The sequence below is a fragment of the Ruditapes philippinarum genome, unplaced genomic scaffold (genome assembly GCF_026571515.1).
Source record: "Ruditapes philippinarum isolate M1 unplaced genomic scaffold, ASM2657151v2 ctg12955_1_1_1_1, whole genome shotgun sequence".
Lineage (NCBI taxonomy): Eukaryota > Metazoa > Mollusca > Bivalvia > Venerida > Veneridae > Ruditapes > Ruditapes philippinarum.
The window spans coordinates 1-27,058 of NW_026864995.1; the positions used below are offsets into that span (position 1 = coordinate 1).

At 32.5% G+C, this 27,058-nt stretch overlaps 4 protein-coding genes across 4 annotated transcripts; 2 read left to right on the top strand and 2 right to left on the bottom strand.

Moving 5' to 3' along the window:
* Positions 1 to 3,877: 3,877 nt before the first annotated feature.
* Positions 3,878 to 9,464, bottom strand: LOC132727510 (uncharacterized; the record flags this gene model as incomplete). The annotated part of the gene is made up of 4 exons (XM_060713046.1): positions 9,195 to 9,464; positions 5,732 to 5,787; positions 4,350 to 4,640; positions 3,878 to 3,999 (listed from the first exon to the last, which is right to left on the bottom strand). Coding segments are annotated over exons 2-4 (462 nt in total), but the record flags the coding sequence as incomplete, so codon positions are not given.
* Positions 9,465 to 10,776: 1,312 nt separating this feature from the next.
* Positions 10,777 to 17,668, top strand: LOC132727507 (carcinoembryonic antigen-related cell adhesion molecule 5-like). Its single transcript, XM_060713042.1, has 6 exons — positions 10,777 to 10,861; positions 14,122 to 14,469; positions 14,836 to 15,156; positions 15,751 to 16,038; positions 16,700 to 17,005; positions 17,310 to 17,668. The coding sequence occupies exons 1-6, from the start codon at positions 10,807 to 10,809 to the stop codon at positions 17,666 to 17,668; spliced, it is 1,677 nt and encodes a 558-aa protein (XP_060569025.1). The 5' UTR covers positions 10,777 to 10,806.
* A 608-nt stretch (positions 17,669 to 18,276) lies between these two features.
* On the top strand, positions 18,277 to 23,863 carry LOC132727509 (disorganized muscle protein 1-like). Its single transcript, XM_060713044.1, has 5 exons — positions 18,277 to 18,564; positions 20,274 to 20,576; positions 21,127 to 21,261; positions 21,792 to 21,831; positions 22,057 to 23,863. The coding sequence occupies exons 1-5, from the start codon at positions 18,318 to 18,320 to the stop codon at positions 22,220 to 22,222; spliced, it is 891 nt and encodes a 296-aa protein (XP_060569027.1). The 5' UTR covers positions 18,277 to 18,317; the 3' UTR covers positions 22,223 to 23,863.
* Positions 23,864 to 23,941: 78 nt separating this feature from the next.
* Positions 23,942 to 26,900, bottom strand: LOC132727508 (uncharacterized; the record flags this gene model as incomplete). The annotated part of the gene is made up of 1 exon (XM_060713043.1): positions 23,942 to 26,900. A coding segment is annotated over one exon (2,507 nt), but the record flags the coding sequence as incomplete, so codon positions are not given.
* Positions 26,901 to 27,058: the final 158 nt, after the last annotated feature.

Sequence of the window (27,058 nt, forward strand, 5' to 3'; positions counted from 1 at the left end):
CATAATAATTAGATTTTCAAAGTTATAAAATATGTCCATTTAGATTCTCCACCATGTTATGTTTATGTATTCTTGAAAAATTGGCTCATTTACTGTACAACAAACATTTTTAAAGTTTCATTGATCTTTATTTTCATTTCCATCATGGCTACACTTGATTAACACTTTCTTACACAAAAACAATGTTCCAAAAATCATAGTTACATTTAATCGAACTAAAGGTGTGACAACAGACTCTACCCACTACATCCAGGAATATAACAAAACTCAATAAAACAATTAATATACTCTACCAAAGAGAAAACAGGACCCTCAGAAATTCCGAAAATGATTTTCAAGACGGTAGAAAAAAGATCAGGGGATCAGAACCGTTTGGGTTTTTTCAAGCACACACGTTTATAAAAGTACTGGCACTAAATGTTATTCTCACAAAGATATATAAATTGTATTTATCAATATAAATAACAATAAAACAACAGTTTCTTATTTCTATTTTGTATTATCATAATTCTAAATTAATCGGGGAGCTAAACTTAAGGACAGATATTTGTTTGCATTGATAACTGTCCGTTTCTTAAAAAGGGCGACAACCAAGATTAGCGGTTAATATTATACGGCATATGTACTTGGTCGCTGAAATCCATAATGTCACTATAACAAGAGCGCATGACTCTTTTGGAAAATAGGCCAAATCGGCGTCGATTTGTTTGTTTTGTTTTTGTTGTATAATGTATTGCACATTGGTAAAAACGGGCTATAACAAGAGCGCGTGACTTTGTTAACGCATGGTGTTGATTCCGTTAAAATGTGGGCAAAAAGGGGAAAAGAGCCGATTTTATGCTATAATGAATCTTAATAAATGATACAGAGTTATATTTTGAAGTTTATGGTAATCTCTGGAAGAAGTACATAATTGATTTGAATTAAAAACTAATTGATAAAACATTATGAACTGCGTCGTATTAACAAAACTTTTGGCCCGCTTTGAGTTGCAAGTTCGCTGAAACTTTGATTTAGAAAACAGTTGTGCTAGAAACATATACCAAATAAAGTAAAAAAAATGTGGATCGTGTTGATACATATATCTGGTTTTCAGTCATTTACAACAAAGAAAGAAATACAAAGAAATATACTTATTCAGTTCAAGATGGTGGCGTTTGTTTATAAATTGTAGGATACGACGCAGTTTTGATTCGCACAGATTGTTTACCATGTAGGATATGAGGTAATTTTCATCAGACCTTGTTATTTGTACTTTGTGCTCATTAGAAAGAAGGGCAGTACTAAAAAATGGAACGTTAGACGGAGGTTATGAAGCATGCATTTTTTAGACGAGACGTCAAAAGACAAATTTTAAATGCAGGTAATATATCCTTGTAGCGCTTAAAAAGTATTTTAGGAATACTGAAACCACCAAAATAGGAACATATCAGATTGAAACTAAAAATACCACAAACACAGTAAATTGCCGTGCCGAACGGTCTACAAATATCGGAAATATAACATCTCCGATTATATGTACGGGCGTGCATTTTCATTACAAAATTATATGCAAATTCTTGAACAAGACTGCAATCTGTGGGCTAGTAATAGCAGCGTGCGCTTCCTTTTTCATGCTGGATAGACAAATTGAAGCAAAGTAAACAAGAGGGACATGATAAACCTTACTACTCACCGGCATACGACTGAGTTTAGGAAAGTTATTGATTACCTGATTAATATGTGCAAGACTAAGGCTACGTACTATTATTCGATATTATGTTACAGACATGTACCTTAACATTACTTGATTCCATCCCCTTTCTATTATTTTGCCATTTGAATTTGGATAATATATGACTATCATTATTTTTAAATTATCATGATATAAAGAGTAGGTATTGCAGTCATGCTTACTAGCAAATCAGTATAAGTTTGGGAATATTTCAATGTGTTTTTATCTATAATTGTATATTAATTACTCACAATAGTTTGTACGAAGAATAGCTAGAATCAGTGACAAGAAACGTTTTATTACTGTTAGCTAATCAAAATCATTGTTTGATTCACTGCGAAACGATGCATCAGTAGTATAAATAGAGCGTATGCAGTGCCAAATAATAAACCAGCCCACATATCTCAATTAGTAAGAGACTTGTAATCCCGACATTGCTTGCCAACAAAAACTATTTATCAATCTTTCGGATGAGACTTTCAATCGAGGTTCGTGTATGAGTGCTTAAACACTTGGCACGCTAAAGAACCAGTAGAAGCTTCTGGAATCGGGGCATTTTCATGTATCTGTATCTTGCAATATCCTTCAAAATCTAAATGACTAATATTCTTCTTGAGGACTCGCCCATATGGGCAACCGGTGGCGAGTATAAAACGCACGCAAAAAAGAATCAGTTCGGTTCCGTCCGTTAGAAAGATGCTGGCAGTATTATATTTACTTATACGCAGAAATCTCAGATTGGTGGTGTTCAAGATACCTTGCTGTTTCTGTGAAACGTTTAAAAAAGGAAGTTTGAGTGATGTATTTAAATTAGTCTAAAAATATCTGTGTATAGGAGGGAACAGCTTATGTATGGTTGCTGATTTCTGCCATTTCGTGTCTTCGCCTCTCAAAAGTCGAAAGCGAATACACGAAATGGCAAAAATTAGCCACTATACTTATGTCCTTGTTAGAGACGGGTCTATGTAATGACAGTAACCTTTACTTGTACACATCAATTCCAGATATCTGTAAATATTTCACTTCAGTAAGGCCCCTCGGCCTAAAGAAATCTCGGATATTTTGTTCTACGGACGCTACATTTATAAGGCAAATTATAAATGAAGAACTATTTGTTAAAGATGTTTTAAGAATTATATTTTGTATAGAAATATAGGATAACGAATTGTTGCAATATTAAAGTTATATAGGATAGGTTAAGTTATACATAGATTTAAAGTTAACAATAGATTTTGAGAAAATAAATTGTTTCTTGGAATATATTTTTTTGAATGAGTTTAGAAATACGATTAAGAAGATTAAGATTTTTGTTTTACATTATGTTTGTAAGTGAGTATCTTATCATAATAATCTTGAGAAAGTGTGATCCTCGAAAGCATTTGTCACAACAAATCCCGTATATTCGTATTCCAGAAACGATTGCTGATTATTTCCAAGTAAATGCAAAAAACAATAATATTCATTTTAAAGTATCATTCCTACAATACTGGTGTTCGATTTATTACCGAGCAGTTTTATTTTGCAGGTGCTACAACATACAAATGAAATAATACTGTTTAATGTAAATACCGGTATATTTTCTTTCTCTCGGGATACCTATCCGTACTAATTTGAAATTCTCATATTGAAAATTATCTTGGGATTTCAGTCTTCAATTCTGTTATAGTTTTGGTCTTTCGGGATCATTGATTCCAGCAAATGTGAATGTTGAAAATGGAGAATCGCTTAAACCGGTGCTACGAGGTGTGAGGGATCTTGAACTTCTTCATTAAATTCTTCATGACTCAATCAAACCGAGTCTCAATCAGACATTTTGTTGTCATTAATGCTCCCGATAAGCATAAGTCTATCACTACATACGGATACTTCTAGTAAAATAAAGTATGATAAACATGATAACAAGGAAAGACGGCGCTCAATAAACGCAACCCCCACAGTAACAAGAACCAGCGACAAGGAGCCCAGTAGGACCCTAAACAAAAACAGGATATGGCGCAAGGGAGAGCACGGACGGGCTAATCACTTCAATGTTACATAAGAAATAATAGTAACCGACAAGGAAATCAAAATTAAAGAAAATGAATAAATATTACATTAATAGGCCCACTAAGGCTTGCTTGCATTAAAAGTCTTTACAAATAGATACAACACCTATTAACCTACCTCAATCTTGTACCACGTAACAGTTATGTCATTCGTTGGGAAAACACATCCTGTAATGACCTTTACTTGGCCATTTGTATTAGCTCCAGGTTCCTCTGCTGTAATACTAGTTTGGTCAAAGTCTGAAATTGTTAAGAAAAAATATCTTTGACATAATCAAACTTGGCACAATAGAAACAAGAATAATTAAAAAGACCGAAAAGGAAGATCAGTTTTGCAATGCTGTTTTTATTTTAGAATTATATGCTTAAATATGTAATTGATTTAAGGGTGGCTCTGAAATTTCTTTTAAAAAAAGCTAAGAAAGCTGCATCTATAAAACAAAAGACAAAAGGCTTTTGTAAAACAAAAATTTATAATAGAGTTAATTTTACAAACAATATGAATATATGCCTATTTTATATTTTTGTTTATTTCTCGACAAAATATGCAATATTATTCTTCTTTGATGGCTAATAAACAGTCACAATACCTGCTATCGAGGTTGTGGTAGAAACTTCTTCGCCTGTGCTTAGGTCTCTGCAACTATATGTTGCACAATCTGTGTATGAGTATGGGCTGACTTCCGAGTAAAATTCATTACTAGAAACAGATGACGTGTATTCTAAGGAAGGCGGGAAGCAATCGTCTACAGTCCCTGAACATGTAGTAACAATTTGCGAGTTGCGTCGCCATTCAACACCATTTTTTGTTGGATTTGTGCAGGTGCATGTCATAGAAGATTGATATTTAGGCACACCAGGAACACAACTTAAACTTATACCTGTAATAAATACGTATATTTGAGTCAATAGTATTTCAATAAACCTGAAGTCAATGACTCTATTATTCTTCAGAATGTATAATGAGTCATTAAAGAAATGATCTCATTTTTAAAGATTGAAGATGTTAATTTACATTTAATATCTATATTTCTATATACTATAACAGAGTTTGGGGGTTTTTTTATTACCATGATAGCAAAATCTACGTCAGTATTCAATTTCAGCCGCTATCCGGCATTATTTTTAAAAAATGAATGAGCGCAAGTGCAAAATTACGTAAACAACACTTAGTGAATTACAAGATTGCTAAGTGCTGTTAATGAGTTAATAGAACTGTAGGCACTGCAGACAAAAATTAGATTAAGATGACATAATCATGCGAAATCAACAATTTGAAAGCTTAACATTGAGGATCTTAAAACCGGAGACAAAAATTCAAGAAACTGTGCCAGAGTCAGGTGACCAACAGAAAATCATAATATTAATTCAGATAGGCAGAAGACATGTAGTCGTAAAGACAGCCAAAGAATTTATCAAGAAAAAATCTAGATTTTGGTCTGCATCTCTAGATTAAATAATTAAACTTTAAAGAGTATGTGAAACCAATGTAGAACTAGAGTCGTCAACAATACAGGGACATATCTAGATCCGGGGCCTAGGGCATATACATGTAGTAGATTTGTGATCAGATATATTCAGCCAACCAGCCTGGCAAGAACAACTAGGCACTCTCACAAATAAATAAAGAAAAGAACATAAACAACAATATATATTTTTTTCAAATCTTTATATTGTGGTGTCATACATTTTGTATTTGTTTTCTAAGAATATCGAAAGATTTCAGCTAATTTGACTTGAATCGTATGACACATATTTGTTTACATTGACAACTGTCCGGACCAAGATAGGCGCCAATGTCTTAAAGCCGTAGTGTACTGAAGACCCACCATAGGTATACTTTAAAGACGTATATACAATAATTGCAGATGGCGAGTAGCAAGAATTAACATCTTGATAACTGGTAGATCATATCTTGTTATTTGAAGAAAATTATGATAACAAATTATGGTTAGGTGACCCAACAACTTACCGTGTGCAAAGTGGAAAACAGCTATTGATATCAGTAATCTAAAAATCATGGCGAGTCTGAAAATAATATAAAGCTGATAAAATAAGATTACAGCGTCAATGATCGGTCCTCTTGTTGTTAGTATATACTACTCAACTTTTGCTAAGCACCATATATTTGAGTGTGAATATGTTTTGGAATCATTTTATTAAAGCCATGCGAAAGGTTTTAAATGTTGATATCCTGTCTTATCAATTCAGTTGAAACACTAATTTAACCCTATAAATGAGTTTTACACTGTTTTGTGCTAGAAAAGAGGATGGCCCCCTCTTTGAAGATTTCAGATCATGCAGCGTGTTTTCCAAATTTGTTAAATTGGATTTTTTTCACTTTTAGACTAAAAACCGTTTGTGTGACCCGTCACTATCAATGACAGCTTAGTGGTGCCTTCTCATGCTACCTTTTAGATTTATGATCGTTCTAATGGGAATGGCTACCCATTCTATGACCAGCATGCCTCCAAGCTCCTGTTTGTTTTTTGGTAGCATCTGACGAGCTGAAATTCTAACCTGCAGCTCATTCTACATGTTGTCTATTGGATTTAAGTCAGGTGAGCGAGTTGGCAAGTTCATGCGCTCAATAGACTCCCTCTCCCGGTAGTCTTGGAACTACCTGGCCCTATGGGGGCTAGCATTATCGTCCATTAGAATGAACTGATCGCTGACTGCTCCTGCATACAACTTACCCTGGTTGTCTAAGATTTTGACTATGTATCGCTGACAACCCGGTCGGTTCGTTCATCCCAGCTGATGCCTCTCCACACCATAACTGACCCACCTCCGTAGCGGTAATTCACAGCAATTTTGCAGCCTGAAACCTTTCACCTCTTCTTCTCCAGACACTTATCTGTGAAGTCTAGGCTCGGACTCATCAGTGAACAGAACGTGTTGCATGGTCTAACGTGTATGTTCCACGGTCAATTCCAACGGGCCTGGCGATGTTGTCGCGTCAAGGGGATACGTATGCAAGGTCTTCTTAACCGCTAATTACCTTCATACAGCTTTCTACGTACCGTCTGCGTGGTAACACGTACCCCGCAGCATTAGCAATGTCATTTCGAAGAGAAGTTGTTGTCAAAAACCTTTTACGACGTGCCTGAACGACCAAGAACCGATCCTGAGCTGGTTGTGTGACCCTTTTGTCGACCTCAAGAATACCTCCTAGCGGGTGTACCATGTAGCCGGTATCTCTCCCAGGATCTGGTGATGACGATGTGATGTATACCAAGCGCCGCACCAACCTGGCTGAAGGTGGCCCCTGCTGCACCATCCCTACAACCCTCTTTCACTCTGCTTCTATAAAATGCCGCCCAATGTTTGCATTTGACATATCGAAAGTAAGGATGTAAGAAATGTAAGCCACTGAATGACAATAAGCCGGTTATGTCGCCGTATAACAAAAGACATGTGATTGTACACCCCATCAAAAACATGAAAATATTAGAATGCATGCTTTCCATGCTACCTGGACGAGCTGTAACGGATTAGTCAACTCGGATTCATGTCAGGGGTCTCAAATCATATCTCAAAACCTTGCTGAAAATCAATTTTCAAAAATTGGAAAGAAATCTATCTGTTTTATACTTGTGATAATATAAAAATTACCTTATGGTGCTTCGTTGAGTAGTATATGTAAATGACAAGTCAGCTGTAGTCAAAAATAAATTGTTATTATATGCAGTTGACTATGGAATTATGGTTCCAGGTAAATGTAAGTCTGATGTTGAACATGCCCTAGACGAAGATTTGCTACTTGTTAGTCCGTGGCCGGTAGATACACGTAATAAGTTATCACTACATTTTGGCAAGACTGTGTCGATCTTATTTTAGTCTAAAAATAGACTAAGGTTTATTTATCCCTTAATACTGCGCATAGTTTTGTATAAACTGTAATGTCAAAAAAAAAATGTAAGAAATTCAAGTTTTTGCATAAATAAAGGGTTTATTGTCATCTTGTGCTATGAAAATTATCATTATTGTTTGATTAGCCCTAAAAAATTAAAAAATAAAACAAAATGTATCAATCAGGAAAGTTTTCATCCAGTCATTTTAATATTTAATTTACCAGACTATTATTTTGATTAAATGAGGGGTTCTTGTAATCCATGGTGAAATTGAAATACAACTAATACTAGTTAAAACAAAACAATACCTTTATATGTCGGCCAATGGAAAGCAATTTTAACTATTTCATCTGTAAATAAGTATAAAAAATGTGATTTTGGTTTCCTTACTGAATGCAAAATGTTTAACCTAAATTTAAGATAGTTTGTGCCCATTTAAACCACATTTACGACGCTTGTGATTATTAAACATCAGCAACGTCAGTACCACCGTGTTCTTTTATATCACATACGTAACCTTTGATTGAATCATGCTATTCCTGATTTACAGTAATGTCTGTGATAACTCATTCTGTTAATCAATACATATCAATAATAATAAGTTTTGTCATTGTTATGTTGTAAACATAAATATATGTAGACGTTTCATGCATTTCTCTTAAAAGCCGTGATTGTGTCAACAAGATACAGTTTACGAGCAGGTAAAAACGTCCGGCATGTTTTATCGTAATCAGACATACGTGAAATATGATAATTTTCATAGCACAAGATGAATATAAATCCTATATTCATAGAACAAAATCTTGAATTTTCTTACATTTTTCTCTTTTTTGACATCACAGTTTGAAAGACTTGCCCTTAAAGATCATGTTACTCAATTTGTTATGGTTTTATATCATAAATATAATGCTCAAATGAAGGTGTATCAATAGTGTTAGCTCCAAAAAGCATTATTTGTAAAAGATATATCCTAATTTACATTTCATGTTTATAAAGAGAGGTCATTAGAAATTTATTTTCTATGAAGTATAAGCCAAATTTTTCAATAAGAAATGAATGTATATATTTTAATGATTAGATATAATGTGTAAAAATATTTGCAGTACAAATTCTTCGGTTTTCGAATATTGGCTTAATTAAGCAGAAGTCCGGCAACACGCCAGTGACGATAAAGAAATTATGATTCACTGCATTGAAATAAAAACGGAAGTTTGCTTCACTGCAGTGAAAAACGGAAAATGAAAATGCGAATTTTATTTCATCAAAATTTCTCAATATTTTATTTATAAGTATAAAATAAATATTTATTTCTCCTATATATCAGCAGTATAAACCTTTATATCGAAGATTTTTTGTTACGAAAAAAATATAATTACATGTACATACAAATGTAAGATGATTGATATGATAGCTTGGTGTTGAAATCTTAATGGTCAAAGTTTAATAAATAATTTCAAAGGAGTTTAAACGGTTTACGTTCGGTCCCTTCTTCAGTGTTTAAGCCAAACATTTAGGAATTTATGTACAAAAAATATTCAAAGGAAAACGATATGTTCACAAATGAATGAAAAAGCATCTTACCATTTGTTGAAGAGGACACAAAGCAGAAAAGTGCGATCCTTTTATGTCTTCATAACTTTACCGCATACATAATAAATCCTTATTGTCCTTTATCATTTATATATTTTATTCAACGCGTTTTGTTTATGAAAATCAATATTTTAACAATAGACGAACGCTGATATAATGTTAACTTAATCAAGCTATGTTGTTGATTAAGATAGAGTTTAATCTCATTCGTCAATATGTAATATCGCCCTGTGAATTATAATTTTTATCTTCATACGTAAATTAAATAAACCATATGATCTTTGCGTGAGCCTAAGGACCAAATACTTTTGGCAATCATAGGTCTGTGTCATTACTAATCGGATTGTTATTGTTATTCAAGGGTGGTTTACGTTACATCTAATTATCGCACGGTTTAGAAGTTTACCTTTGTTCTTACTAACCAATTATACTCAGTACACTTCAATGAGCATTTGAAAACTGTATTGATATATAGTAGTAACATTTTTTTTTATTGATTCATATAGGAAGAAAACTCGACTGCTATATAGCGGTTGAGTTTTTTTCGCACCTTATATATATCAATGTAGTTTTTTCACAGAAGCTCCAATGGGGCAGTGGTATCGAACATTCCCAGTAGACAAAATAGAATCAATTAAATAAATACAATGAAAAATATAAACAAAGATAATTAATGAAATGAAATTTACTCTCATTTATTCAAAAGGTACGTCCGCTGAATGAATTGTTTCAACTGAAAAAAGCCCTTTAATCTTGAATCAATATTGGTAACAGTTTACAATCCGCCTCTAACATTGGATGTCTTTTGTATATCTTTTTTTGCAGCAGCGAAAACAACTTGAAAAAACTGCCTTTTAAAACACGAGACTTGTCTTACATGCGGTGCGGGTGTAACACCGTTTTTCTAGCACCGGTGTAAACATTTGATAATCGTGATTGATATGAAAGAGACTAAATACTGTCAAAATATGTTATAGTATAGAAGGCCCTCAATTATGAACCTAATCACAATTGCCTACTTATCAATGCATCTTTCTCGGAAAGAAATTATATAACAATTACAACGGCCAGGAATGATACCGCACTGTAATAAATACTAATGATTATTGTTAACGGCATTGTCGTACATTTTGGTTGTCCTTTGACATCTTAATGATCATTTCCGCTTAAACGAATATCAATATAATGGTGATGATGATAATGATGATGTTGATGATGGATGATAATGATCATGATAATGATGGATGAGGAGGAGGAGGAGCAGGATGAGAATGATGTGGATGACTAAATTGACAATGAACACGACTAGACCGATGACAACGATTATGGCGACGATGACCATGATGATGATGATGATGATGATGATGTTGATGATGATGATGATGATGATGATGATGTTCTTGTTGTTGATGATGATGATGTTGATGATGATGACGATTATAATATTGTTTATTTGAAAATACTCATACTTTTTGCTTGTTTTATGTTAAGAAAATAAACTTCCTGTGTAACCAAACATCGTTTGATGGTTTTGATAATAAAACTATTCTTCCTTGTTCTTAATTATCATGAGTACGGAATTTGTGAGACATTTGACAACAAAATGGCAGAAAAAAGATTTAATAGAAGTTTATTAGTGATACAGTTAATGCGAGCATGTGAGTAAATTTGATTTTATATAATAAATGCACGATTCAAATTTGTACATATTTAACAATATTTAGGTCACCTTTTCTTTCTTAAAGGGTATCAATTTACTTATTTAACAAGTGTTATCTGATGTTTTTATCTATCATTGAAGGTTTTTTTTCACACACCAAGTTGTAAATACAATAAAATAAAAAAATATTGTTGAAAATATCAATTTGAAAAAATTGCTAATTTGATTTGAATTTTAAAAAAAAAATCAATAAAAAGGTAAATTAATTTTATATCAAATACAATCACAGTAATAGGTTAATTATTCTATTCGTATTGTATATCATTTGAAGTAATTTTTAAATATGATTAAGGTAAAAAGGTGTTGTCATTTATATGTATAATTATATAAGTAAATATATTCATGATCAATGGTTCCTGTATTGCCGACTCCAGTGATGAGAAGCCCAATATTATCCTTGTATAATTCAGACACGTGCTAAGATGTTACTCTAAATACTGCAGACCTTAAATAAGCTAGATATTCTTTTAAAATCTTGAAATTAAATATGAACAACATATTCATGAAGCAAAACCAGCGATAGGCATGTAAGACCACTTAGGCAAACCAACACCAAATGATAAAAGCTAAGTAGAACGGTGCACATTGACGATAACGTTTATCCAAATACACGGGGAAGGAAGTGTTACACGAGGGATCGAGTTCTTATGATAACTTGTCAAGGAGTTCTTGTGATAACTGTCACGGAGTTCGTCAGAAAACTATTGTATATACTGCAAAAACGCTCCTCAAAAATGGTATTTTTCATGTTTAAAAAGTGAGTTTTAGGTGCTAAATTAAACTTTAATGATTAAGCATGCCTTACATATTGTATTATGTGTCAAAAACTAATTCATAGTCCATTTTTCATCTTTTCATCGCCTCTTGCTTAAAGTCTGGAAGTTTTGAGTAAAATTTTCAAATTAATTGACAGTTTGCAAGTATTGATCTGTTTATTTCAAGTCTTCATCATTGCCATACATGATTACCTAATGATAATACAAAATTAAAAACATAAAGCCCCGGCTAAAAGAATTATACGCGTTTTTTCAAATATCCCGGAGTTCTTGTGATGCCTAAAAATATGTCCTGGAGTTCTTATGGTAACTTTTGTTACTGCCAATGTGTTTCTTGCGCTAAATCACGGCACGTTTTAGCTTTTTTTATTATTCAATAAGGTTGTAAATACTTATGAAATATAATACGCTCATTCTTTGTACAAAAATGTGGATAAAATGTTGGTCTTGAGTGTTTGCAAAGAATAAACAGGTGATAGGCTGTCATCTACAGTAACGGCAGAATCATGGCCTAAACCACAAAACAAAATGCCTCAAAACTTACATTGTTCCCAACCATCTTCCTTAAGCAGATAATATATAGTTGTGCGTCGCTTATCTAAGGGCTAGAGTATTTGTTTCATTTCATACCAAAACAAGCAAGTACATGTATAAAACCAGGATAATTTTTTCAAACCTATGTTTCCAAAAAGTACGACAATATGATAAAAACTCAACTGCGGTTGACACTAAAAATACCGATCTCTCGAACAAATTTGCAAGTCCCTCCGGATTCGAGCGAAATAAAGTTTGACTAAAATATATTTTGCTTATCAAAATTAACAGAGTTTCCTCCAATAAGATTACATAGGGGAAATACCCATCAAACATCGGCAGGAAAATATACATAAAGACACCATACTTGAGCGCATTTTATCATGAAAGTCAATGCTCTACATCAATCCTTTTTCAAGTCTACGAAATCTGCGTCAGCAAAAATACGATATAAAAGAAACGGGGATAAGATATCCCAGTTATATCTCTTTAACTAAAATTATATATCCTCATTCTTGTGAAAAAAAAATGAGCGTACTACATTTCATAATAATTTACAACCTTATTGAATAATAAAAAAACGTGCCGTGATTTAGCGCAAGATACACATTGGCAGTAACAACATGAACAAAAGTTATCATAAGAACTCCAGGACATATTTTGAGATATCTCAAGAACTCCGGGACATTTGAAAAATCGGGTATAAATTTGTAAGCCGGGGCTTTATGTTTGCAATTTTGCATTATAATTAGGTAATTATGTATGGCAAGGATGAAGAGTTGAAATAAACAGGTAAATACTTGCATATTGGCAAATAATTTAGAAATTTTACTCAAACTACCAGAATTTATGCAAGAGACGATGAAAAATGGACTATGAATTAGTTTTTGACACATAATACAATATGTAAGGAAGGATTAATCATTAAAATTTAATTTAGCACCTGAAACTCACTTTTTAAACATGAAAATTACCATTTTTGAGGAGTGTTTTTGCATTATATACAATAGTTTTCTGACGAACTCCGTGACAGTTATCACAAGAACTCCTTGACAAGTTATCATTAGACCTCCATCCATCGTGTAACACTCCATTCCCCCCCCCCCCGTGAAATATTTTTGTACGTTATTAATAATTTCATTGTCTTAGAAGGGAATATGTTTTTTCATTCTTCTTATTTCAAATGATAAATTTACAGTTTAGCATGCACATATATTCCAGTTACATACAAACACATCATCGAGAATAAAATGTTCAAAAAATTGCACAAAAATTGGCTATTTAATAGTTTCAATATTATCACAAAACATATTTTAACGGTAATTAACATAATGCTCGTACATATACTATAATAAGTATATTACTGTGTTTATATGACTCGTGGTGTTAATTCGAACTTTGATTGTGTCTGCATGGCTTTATACACATAGATCTACATCAAACTTAAATATGACGAAAATTTAATGATATAATTATACAATATTTAAATGAACTCCACGGAATTGTTTGACATAATTAACATGATATTTTCTCTGAGAATGGGTATCATTTGATAAATGTCTGGACCAATAATATGTATACAATTTCAGATCATTAGCTCACTTCGGTTTTCCGAGAAAAAAAGTACATTGCGCGAAATGTCGCAGAAATAAAAACGCTTTTAAGTCAAAACAGACTAAATATTGCACAAAGATGATTTTAGATTTAATCCTGAATGTATTTCATTTTACATTTGCAATACCATTTGAGTAAGTAATAATTCAAAGTTTTATGTTTTTGGTTCTCAGTAGAGTTGCTTTGAATGACGTCAAACGACTCTTCTTTTATAAAATCAAACAATGTGAATCTGCATATAGGTGACATATTCACGTAATTTTGATCGTTTCAGGTTATTGTTTTGTCAATGGTAGTGTCACGTTATCACCATCTCCTGCTGTAGCCGACCAGGGGGAATCCTTTACATTTACATGTACATACAATGGTAATAATACCGTAGTTGGATTTATGTGGTTATTGAATGGAAACACGCTCGCTATTGTAATGATACCAGCATGTACAACATTTAACCCACCTGGACCTCCTGATGCCACACGTTATGAATACGCCTGTCCTTCTAGCAGACATTCATCATTTACTATTAAACACTATGTCAATAGAACCAACGGTGATACATGGCAATGTGCGGTTGCGGCTCCAGGATATATATTCAGCAATAATGTGACAATAATTGAGCGAGGTAACTTTTTATTGTTCTAATTATTAAGGAAATTATTTCAGCCAATGTGAGCATTGAGCTAAATGAATTAAGTATCGTGAAAGCCTTAACAAACTTCATTTTAGTATTTCATTAATCCACCAAAGTGATGTCCTGAAACGGTATACATAACTGTTAAATATTATAATTTATTCGTGTATAACTTATTCATAGATAATTCGTATTTAGCCATAATCTAAATATTATAACCTGTTACATTAATCTGTTATTGTCTACCATCATGTCACAATCAACTTAGTTTTGTTCCTAACATGCCATTTATGATATGGTGGGTAATATAGGAATCAGTATTTGAGTCTATACTTTAAGGTGACATATCCATTACAGTTGATGTAACTAGTATAAGCTTACAGTCACCATACGGGCCCATAATAGAGAACTTTGCAACAAATTTAACATGTGAGACATCCACAGGACAGCCTGCAGCAAATATAACGTGGTATAAAAAGTCTAGAAGTGGTAAAATACTGGTCTTAACAAATAACGTCTCATTTACCACAGTGGTTGTAGGTCAGCTAGAAAAGTCAACCAGTGCTATATCATATATACCATTAAGGACAGATAATGGTTCTCATATTTATTGTAATGCTGTTAACAATCCTCGTAGTTCACCACTTCAGTCAGATTCATTTGAGCTAAATATCCTTTGTAAGTATGAATTTTATTTTCTGTGTTTTTGTCATAAAGTTAAGAATTATAAGACAATTATTTAGAAAACAAAACAGGTTATTAGGGAGTTTGGTATTGCTTATATATTTTTATGGAAATTTGTTATCACAAGGCAGATATTTCTAATAATTATATCAACCTTTTGTCTAAAGAACATTATTCGATGTTGTTCAAGTTGTAAACTTTTGAAGCTTAACATACGATTTCATTAAAGATTTGATAAGATATTTAAGCTACTGCTTTGTTTGTTTTGTTGTAAATAGAACCGAATGGGACTGCTAATTCCTTGCAAATTTGAATGTTTCTAGGATGATTCTGCAGACGAAAAAGATGACGAATTCTTTCTGTCATCCCTCAATTACAAATACATTTGTTGTTGAGTAATTTGATAACTATAATGGATATTTGTATTGTGAATTCAATAATTGAAATAACAATAAGATTATAAAATACTATTAGTTTAGCTATATATAATTATATTATTATAAATTTCTATTACTTTAGTTATCACATAATTATTTAAGTCAATACTCAAATACATAAATTTATTGTGATACAATTCATAATTTACAGATTCTCCAGATGGCCCTCCAGTTATACAAGGCTTTACTAACGGCAGTACATACAAAGTGATAGAAAATAATCAAGGCTCGCTGTCATGTTATATCGGGGAAAGCAATCCTGAAGCAACTTTAATGTGGAATTGCTTCGATAACGGGTCATTAACAACAACAAGTGAAGCGAATACCACAAAGACAGTAACCTGGAATGCAACACGAGGTTTAGATTCTTACTGTGCGTGTCAATCTTCACATCCGTTAGCTGAGAATCAGACAGTTTACATAACTGTACAGGTTTTATGTACGTTTCATATGTTATTTTTTAATCGCCCACACCTAATTGACAAATGCACATCTGTCAGGTGACGTTCGCAAAGAGCCCACAAAAATTTTGATTACATCATTCACTTAACTGCTTAAATGTGAATCTTTTATGTTGTTGTTGTTTTTAATTCTAAACAGAAAAAAATGTAGCACAATATCTAACTGGTCTAAATGAGAAATCTACTTTATCCTTAATTTTTATTTATTCTACGTAAGTAAGGAAACTTTTTACATCGTATTAAAGTCGGGTTTTTGTGGGTTTCTTTTTAATTTAAGATATGTTCCGGAAGAAGGAAAGCAATCTATTCAAATGCTTCAAACCTCAAATATTTAATAATTTAATGATGGTAATTCTTTTCGTAATTCGTAAACAGTGTTTATTTACAACGTAAATTCGTCCGTTTAATTGATTTAATTGAGCCTATACAATATCTTGAATATAACTTTGAATTAAAATTATTTTAAAAGTGATATAGTAATATGAATTGTCAGACGATACAGATATATTTTATCATTTTATGTTTGGTAAGCTAAAACTGAATTGCTTGTAACGTAACTGACCATGCTTACGATGACGAGCATTTACTGCTACTCATTTAAATTTATGAAACTTCAACATAAAATCAAATGTCCTGCAGATCTTCCAAAGATTAAAGACTGCAAGCTTCGTTACAACGCTTCTTCCACTAGTGTAGCTGTTAATAGCACTATTGATATAAAAGAAAACAGCTCATTTACATTAACGTGTGAAGTTGATGGTAAGCCAGCGGCAACGACGTCTTGGTCTGGACGTGTTTCTTCAACCTCCAACATACTAGTTGTAGATGAAATAAAAAGACAACAAAGTGGAACATATACAATATTTGCAACCAACAGAATGGAACCAACTTTTGGAGGGCCAACAACTGGGAATGATACAAAAAGCTTCAATTTTAATTTATTATGTACTAAATGTTTAACAATTGTATTTTATTTCTATGCAATAGTAATTAGAATTGTGGTATTTTTTTCCATATTATATATTGTAATAGAATCCAAATATTTTTTATCATAATGATAAAACTAATTTTTGAAATCATATTATATCTTTGATGTAAGTTGTTAATTATTTATCTAATAGTCTGTAATATATTTAGGCATTTTGATACGTGCAGTGACATTTCTAATATAGCTGTTCATGTTTTTTTTGTTTGTTTTTTTGTTGTTTTTTTATGTCAATTTTCACACAAATATTCATTATACCTATAGATGCCCCAACGGTACGAATGACCGATAAAGACATTGTTGAGGGAGCTAATCTGACCTTACCTTGTCCTGTAACAAAGGGAAACCCTACTGATACAAGATTCAAATGGATAAGGGATGGTGACAACAGAACATGGGATACACAAACATTGTACATACAGAATGTTACCAAGTATGATGACATGATGTATAAATGTACCGTGCAAAACATACTGAGACCAAGTGGAAGTGTAGAAGAACTTGGAATAAATAGTGGATCGTTTCACCTTAATGTCCTTTGTAAGCTTTTTACATTATGTATATTAAGGAAGATATTTGGTCTTGTATCATACAATTCTGGTGATGAACAAATATCAAAATAAGGTTAAACGCGATGTCATATTTATGCTATAGAACTATTTGTTGATAGGGACTGGTTAGCTTAGTTGGTAGTCCAGGTCAGAATGCACATTTTTCCTACACTGAGACATCTACCCGCTTACAGTAGTTAATGCTTAATACATATTTTAATTGATCACTAAACTATTGTCACAGAAAGTTTATAATAGAAACATGTCAGCAACATTAAATGTTAATAACTGATGTAATTTTGAACCAGTAACATATGATGTTGTTTGTTAAGATGTATTACTGAAAAAGAAACAAGTGAAATATGATTCAGATTTGCCATAATGTATCAAATGCATTTGAGGTATGGAATTACTATTTCCACTTCAAATTTTATATGTGTAAGGGCAATAAAGATTTGATCATATTTTAAAATTGTATACAAAACTTTTCTATAAAAGCGAAACTCATTGAAATAGTTGAATGTTGGTGAAAGTTCATTGAAATCTGTGTTATGTATAACTACTGTGATATAAATATTGTGTTTTGTATTAAAGTAGTATGTCATACTCGTACACTTTTAAAAATGTATTTTAAGTTACACAGTTTTAAGGTAAATCAACAATTCTATTTTCAGATATGTCAACAATACAATCATTTTCTGTAAAAGGGGCTCTAGTCTCAATGTCAGCTGTAACAGTAAATGAGTCCGAAGATGTTGCATTTGAATGTTCGGTAGACAGTAATCCTAGCTCTAATATTGAAATACATTATAAGGACAAAGTTATCTTTAGACAGAACGATATACACACTCTGTTATATATTCGTGATAACATTGCATGCTTAGATGCTGGAGAGTATACATGTGCTGCAAGAAACCCGCATAATAAAGGACTAGATTCCGAGAGGCATTTGATGGTGAATGTACGTTGTAAGTATGCCAATTTTAAAATTGTGTTTATAGATCTCTACATTACTGTGTATAACCTTATTACAGCTCTCAAAATCGCATTCTTTTAAATATTTTCTACACATTTTCCATGGTTTAGAAGTTGTTTTCTCTTCAAAATGTGCACATGAAACATCTCAATTCAACAGTTTCATTTTTGTAAAATATGAATGATTACATGTTGACCTAAATAAGAAAGTTACATTAAGATGCAATGTTTGTGGAATTCGCCGATGGAATGTACGTTATGAAACTTTGCCGTTTTCAGGTTATAAATGTCTAAAATAATTTTAAGTTGCGGATATTAAGATAAAAAAATAAACACAATTTTATATTCCTTTGGTAACATGTTTCAATATTTTGCTCAATTGGTGCCTACAAAAGTTTTCAAAAATATACAAATAAGTCGATTCTGAATATATTAAAGAAATGTATTTTAGCACATGTTTCAAAATTATAGCAATTCGTAAAAATTCGTACTGAATATCTCGCTTCAAAACTGTACTTAAACCACAACCATTTAATGTAACGTTTAAGCAACTACAATACTTAAATAAACTTGACACCTCATTTCTTTATCAGTCGGTATAAACGGTCAGTCGAATCTGCAAACAAAGTCTTACGTGCATCTTAATGAAATTGTTGTTTATACTACTTTATTAAAGTACAATTTTGTGACATCGATTTTCATTTCATGAATGTAGTATAATAACATTTTAAATACGGCTACTACATATCTATGTACTCACAAACGGCAACATACCGTTATGAAATACACCCATTGACAGTCTCCATATAAGCTACGTAAATAAGAGAGGTATATCGAGTGAGAAATCTTATCTTCGAGTAAAATCGATATCTCTTATGCTAAAACAATACAAATTTAGCCGTTTTTAAACCGCTAGTTTTGTCCGATTTTAGAATTTATCACACCAATGAAAATCTTGTGATCTTAATTTCGTCTCAGTATATATTTCAACACACTGTTTGACACTAAAGGCATTTAAATTAACGGTTAAACATACCACAAGTCAAACCATTTTACATAGAGGATATTTGTTTAGTTCAGTGTAGTTTAGTTCGGGATATATTTCACCGAGTGAGCACCAAAAGGTATATTTCACGAGTTGTGCAGCCACGAGTGAAATATGAACTTTTGGTGTTCACAAGGTGAAATATATTTCGATCTTACACTAAACTTAACAAATTTTCTTTTTGTTATATGCAAAGAAACGTTTTAAAAAGACAATAAACCTAATACTGAATGAAAAGCGCGCCAAATAATAATAAAACGTGACGTCATTTACGACGTGACGTCATTAAAATGGTACCCAGTTCTGTGCACGCTGGTATTTCACTGAAACAACGTAAGGGGCTTAAATTCAAAACAGTGGAATTATCAAAGTGGTAATTTCACTGTTTCAAACAGTGAAATTACCAGTTTTAATATCACTGATATATTTCTATAAACCACCGAAAAGCATGTAATAAATATGATTTATACAACGAGATACACAACCGGTTATCTTTACTCGCAAATCTACTGATAAGATTAGCCTTTCGTCTGCTATTTCGGAAACAAAGAATAAAAATAGGTTGTATGGTCATTGATCTAAATGGCAAACATATTTATACACGTGAAGCAAGAATCCAACACTCAGAAGTATCTCATATATTTGAATATTTCTCAGGCTCTCCACGACCTCTTTATCAAAGGAGACAGACCTTTTCGAGTGCGTTGCATACACAAGCGTTACTAAGCTTTACTGCTTTGGCATACCCAGAACCTGGCACCAATGGCTTCGTTTGGCATAAACAACATAGTTCTACATGGATACCGTTATTAAGCAATGCTGACTTACGCATATCCACATCTGGTTTACAGACTAATCTAACCATTACAAATGTGTCAAAGTCAGATTTCGGTCATTATAAGGTTACAGTCACCAATGAAATTGGAAAATATGAGCAGCATCTATATCTTACAGAGAACAGTAGATCAATTTTTTTATATTATCTTTATTGAAACAAGTTTTATATTGATTTAGAGCAGTTGTGCATACGATTATCCAGAATAATTTTTAAAACAAAGAAATTAAAACCAAATTAATCTCAGATAATATCAAAACAGAACGAATTTCAAGACGATGGAACTTAGCAGTATTGAACTTCTCGAGGCATCCATATTTTTAAACGTTAATTGTAAGAGGAAAAGAAACATTCAATGGCTTGTATGCAAAAAAAGATGAATATATTTTTTCCAATTTTCTTTAAACTTTGTATACACAAAAGTGTGATTTATTTTGTTTTGTGCCTCGTTAATGTTATCGCCAATGTTTCAAAAATGATTAACAAAATGAACTTGCCCTTACATAGATGAATATATAACTTTTCCGAATAGATTTTTTTCATTGTTTGAAGATGCATAACATTTCGCAATCAATTCTTACATCAACTTGTTGATAATCATTATCAAATGTATTCAGAATCGACTAAACTATTACAAATGACAGTAAATATTTTATTTATAATTTTATTCTAAAGTTATTGGGCAAACAAACAGTCAACCGACATTGGATGATAATGTTATGATAGTTAGTATATCTCTAGGATTGCTGTGTGCTTCATTGATAGGCTATGCAGTATTTTCGACTGTTATCTTTAAACGGAAGTTAAAAGGTATTATAGTATGTATGTAAACGAAACATAAGATTTTTTGTTTATTTTTATTTTTGAATATAACCCTTCATTGTTTTAACGATATTATCTAGTATCAACTTAAATCATCACTGCTGTACATCATGTAAATCAAATTTATCTCAATAAGTTAACAAAAATCTTTATTTGCTCAACTGGGATAAATGTTTTCTCAACTGGGCCATTAGCATTTAGCTACGTATCAGAACATCGCATTTGTTTTTCAAAAGTTGTTGAGTGCTGCGTATTATATGTTTCGAGACTATTTTTATAAGCAGTTAGTATATATACTGACATCTTTGTCTTATAATGATAATTTTTCATTTCCTATCTAAAGTAAAAATGGAAGAATCACCTGTGTCTTATATCTTAATCGTACTGTCAATATCCGGAAACAGAAAACAAACTCAATAAGATATCAATCATTTGTACCATGCAAGAACATAATGCCAAAGCCTAGGACATAAATATACTTTGATATGACTATTCCCAAATAATTTATGTATTTTTAGGTATACGATTAAAGTCAAATGAAGATCCGACAAATCAAATGTAAGCGATTGTTTGAAATACATTATAGGTTTAAATAGTGTGTAATAGTATTATTGTTTGAGGTGAGAGTAAACTACGCAGTGTTTTAATAAATAGCAACTATATAAATGATATTACCACTGTGACACCTAATAAACATTAAATTTTAAATGATACATACATTTACCATGACTGGGTTTTTGAGTATCTTCTATTTTGATAAACTTAAAAATCTCTTTTTTCCAGGACATATGTCAATCACAGTTATGGAAATGTTTATTGTAGTGCAGATACGTCAGACAAAACACAAAATGATGACAACATGGACGACTCTGTTCATCAGTATACTGACCTGACTCAGTTTATCAGAGACGATCAGAAGGAGGCATATGAAGAAATTCAAAAAATATGATAAATGTCTTACACACCTTTTCTATGTTAATTGAAACTTTCAAGTATTAATATTGATATTGTTGATCTTGCTCAATATTTGGCGATTTTATTGATTAAACTAATAGTGTTGGTATAAAATTGTATACAGTGTTTGAACAAGGTATGCAATGTTGTAAAGTTTAGACTATAGAGCATTGTAGTATCTATTAGATATCTAGTACTTGTGAAATTGCATAGTAACAGTTTACATGTTATTATATATCTACCATAGGTGTAATTTCTTCGTTACACTACTGGATTATAAGAATATATACCAAAACAGTTTTTAACATTTTCTAAATCATTTATCACAAAAACAAAATTCATCAATTAAAATATATCAATCTTATTATCTAACACTTACGCGCTTTTTTATAAATTTATTACCGTGTGACAAACCTGTGAGTCTGATATCGATATCTATAGTGTATGTGTGTAGCAGCAAGGTTTTCTTAATTCATTTTTATAGTTTTTAAAAATCATTTTAATTCGTAACTAAATTGTAATTTTCAATATGATAATTTGACTACCATACTTGGTCAAGTTATAGTTCGGTTAAGCTATCAACACATTACTCGAGTAATACCAAGAGTGGCTTTCCACTGGTGCCGGAAAAATAACGGAAAAGATTGACATACTTATAAGGCATTACTATAATTTTGCACAAGATGTTATATCATACGCTACTATGTACCATATGAAAATGTTAGTGTGCGTAACTTCTTTCCAAATCCTTAATAAAATATAATACTAGTATGCATAGGAAAACAACCAACAACTTTTGTCATTAATCAATAATGTTTATATCTATTAATTTATAAAGACACAAACAGTCCTTGTTAGTAGTTGTAGTCGTAGCCAAATAACACAATTCTATGTCCAAAGAATTTCCAAGGGCTCAAAGAATCTTTATGAGGTCTCAAAGATCTCTTATATATGATCATTCGTTGCGAGTGACAAAATCCGATTCAAATCTGCCTTTATTCTCCCTTCTGGTGAGAAATCGCTGACAAATTCCGGTAACCAATTTCACCTTTAATTTTCAATTGCCCGGAATATATGGACAGAGCCATTTATATATGGCGGTTTTACAATACTTCAGAGGTTGACAATTCAGAACCGTTTATTTGTTATCATTGTAATGACAACGCATTTATTGATAATTTTATGTATGATATGACAATATATCATAAATAAAGTGTATTAATAAGAATTGCCTCTCTCATGTGTATACAAAGTCTTTAACAATCAATTGTCTAGAAAGAAAGAAGTATCTTTTATCCTATAAAATGCTATAAAACTGTGTTGAAGACGTTGCAATAATTCAAAATATCAAGCGATCAGCAATTAAAGCTTACTTTCACTGTACACGTAAATGTTTTGATGACGGACTATGTGACCTCATTGTTACAGTTTTGCACATTTCGTTTTTTAGGGGTCGAAGTAAGTCGCCCAACACATTACAGGCGGCTTTCCAGGTAAACTTCAGATGCCCTTCAGTGCATTGTTCAGGTACAAACGGGAATTTGAGTAGAATCACTGACGTTCTGTACGCTACCTGGATAGTTGCTCACATGACAGAATTCGAAGATCCTGTCGGGATTCGAACCAACAGCGGTGAGGGGCAAATTGTTTAAAGTGAAGAAAGATTATTACAATTGTTATTTCAGAATTGAAAATAAAATAAAATAAATTCCATATATATTTATAGTTTAATCGTTTATAATATCTGTCTTTTTCTTTTGAGTCGTGCAAGGTAGGTACATATTTTTCTGCACATTTTTATTGTCATTAAAAAGATGGATTGTAAGTATATGTAGATGTATACGCTTTTCATTCATAGATATAGACTGAAAAATACAAGTTTTACTAATTGTTTTTCACTCTAATATACAAATGGACAATGTGTGGTCTTTCATTTGTCGTAAAATTACTTGCTTTGAAGATTTCTACGAGCGAACACGTCTATCCATGTGTCTGCAAACTGCGGATCTTTTTCTGCAACAATACGTCTAAAGATCTCCCAGGTTTCATCTGTTTTAAGATTCTGTTCTCCGAATCTCACTCCTTCCGCAGACATGTGTTTGAATTTCTTTGGAGACATGAATTTTGAAAGTAATGGACGCAAGAGTGTATCATGCAAGATATTCATTATTGATTCCCTGTTTTTGTAAGTATCCGCAAATCTGCACCACAAACCATAACGAGCAAATGAAATATTTCAGTATCTAGTTCCTCACATGCAGTATGTAGCGCAGTCTTTCCATATTTGTCTTGTGCATTTATGTCCGATAAAAGACATATTTGTTTAGCTATATATGTATGTCTACGGTGAATTGCCGTATGCAAGGGTGTGAATCCGTTCTTCTCAGCAAGTTTTACATTTGAAACGGACAAAAGTGCATCCATTATTTCCGTTCTACCACTATCGACCGCACAATAAAATGGCGTTCGGCCGTAAAAGTCACGCGAATCAGGGTTAACCTTGTTTTGTATAAGTATAGTTAATAATTTTATATCATTTTTCCAAACAGCTACATGCATAAGTCCCATTCCTTTGATAACAGACTTCCTTCCGTATGATGATATTCTTAACATTGCTTGTGAAACGTCCTTTTTCAGCATACAATCAACCGTTTCTGCATGACCTTGAATAGCAGCACAAAAAATTGGAAAATGGCCTTTACAATCTTTTATTTTTACTTCAGCACCATGCTGAAGTAATAACTCAACTATTTCAATAGCACCAATATCAGCTGCAATATGAAGAGGTGTTCTCTTATATTTCCCACCCTTTCCATTGACGTCTGCCCCATTTTCCAATAGGAATTTACATGCATCTCTTTGCTGGTATAAAACAGCTTTTTCAAGAGCAGAGGCTTTATTAGCATTTCTATAGTTGATATCCACACCATGGTAAAGAAGGCATTTCATTGGTGGAATCAGACCTCTCTTTGCCACAGCAATTAAAGGACTATTCTTATTCATTATATTTGAGTCAAATGAATAATCATTTCCACGATGTGTTAACAGGTAAGATAGCATTCTTATGTCACTGTTTTCGGCGGCGATAAAAATCGCGTCTTCACAAACTTTTCCTCCATGTTTCAATAATAAATCAGCAGCATGTACTAGACCTTTATGTGCAGCTATAAGCATTCCAACATAAAAGAAATCTTTCGTGGATTGCATATAATAGTTGAATGTTTTCTGTTTAAGAAAGACATCAAGTAACATGATATTGTCATACAAAAGTGCACGTAATGGCAAATTGACAGTTAGGAATCTATCTCCAACATCAACTCCGTAGTATCCGAACTGTCTCCGAAAACTTATAACTGGAGAAGATAGGAAACTAGACCGTTCCAAACAATGTTCGATGTATTTTCTATTATTGAAGCAATCGTGTTTGACTATTGCTGCATTCAAAGTATCTTCGCCAATGAATAAAGGCATTTGTCTGAGTTTTACCTTTGTCGGCAATGTGACAACCGTCCCATATATGGAAGTGCCAGTGTTTGGTTTTTTCCATCCGACCGGATTAGGTGTTATTGAAATGCATCTTCGGATATTATCGTTGAGTTGCTGAAATCTAAATTCTTCAATGAAAATATGAAAGTCATCATTCTTATTTGCATCCGTTGTTATGTACTGCATGATGAATTCCTCATTTGCATATTCTAAAATTGCTCCTGTATGTTCCTGTCCTGCTACAAGTCCAACCATATCACTCACTATTGTGTGACAGAATGTGTAATGGCCAGTATTTTGGTTATATGTCAAAAACCCTTTCTTGTGAAATTCCATGGCTTTAAGGACTTTCAGCTTTGAACTGTTGTTCAATTCGTACCCGAATGCGTAGGCTACATTTAAGATGCTGTACTGTTTACGTTCAACATCAAGTACATTGAGTGATTTGTTTGGTCTACTCCATATAAGCATCATTGCAATAAATGTGTTTTCGTCACGGAAGATATCTTTGATACAATTCTTGAAAAAATGTGAAGGATTTTCAAAGACTGGTGATCCTTTAATGAAAAGTGTATGGTTGTTTGCAAACAATCTACATATTTCCGGGAAACCTACTAACGCAGACGTATAATACAGACCAACACATTTCTCTACAAAGTTTCTGTCACAGCTTCTTTTTGAAAACCGAAGATGAGCTCTTAAAATCTGACATTTTTCTGATATTGACAATGCTGAGGAGGAGAGTCTGTGTATATGCTTCTCCTCAAAAACGTTCAAATATTTCATCGACATTTTGTTCTTGGCTTGTTCCAAAATATAATCCCTTGTTGTTAAAATGAGAAATTTTGCACGGTGTTTTATTTCAGACAGTACGGTTGACCATTTGTTTAATAAACTTTCTCTGAACAGACCTTCTCCAAAAATATCATCAATAAATACTATTTGATTGGACCATCTTGGAAATATCCACTTCCATTCACCTGGATCATTCAATTTAAATCTAGATGTAGGCTCAGCTATTTCGCACATAAGCTTTGCTGCCAATGTTGTTTTGCCTTCACCTGGAGGCCCACATATAACGATAAAAGAATTATGTTTTAATTTCCGTTTTGCACCTTCATGTAACGTTGAAGTAACGTACAACTGATCACTTGTTGCTTGACTGGAGAGGAAGCTATTTGTCCTCGCTGAAAACAATGAAGCATTTGATTGTTTAAATGTGTCAATTAAATTATATTAGAGATAATTACATGCATATCACATTTAACTTTGTTTGGTACAATGAAATGTTCACCCATGACAAGTCATGAAACACATCGGTTTGATACTGTATCTAAAGGTTAAA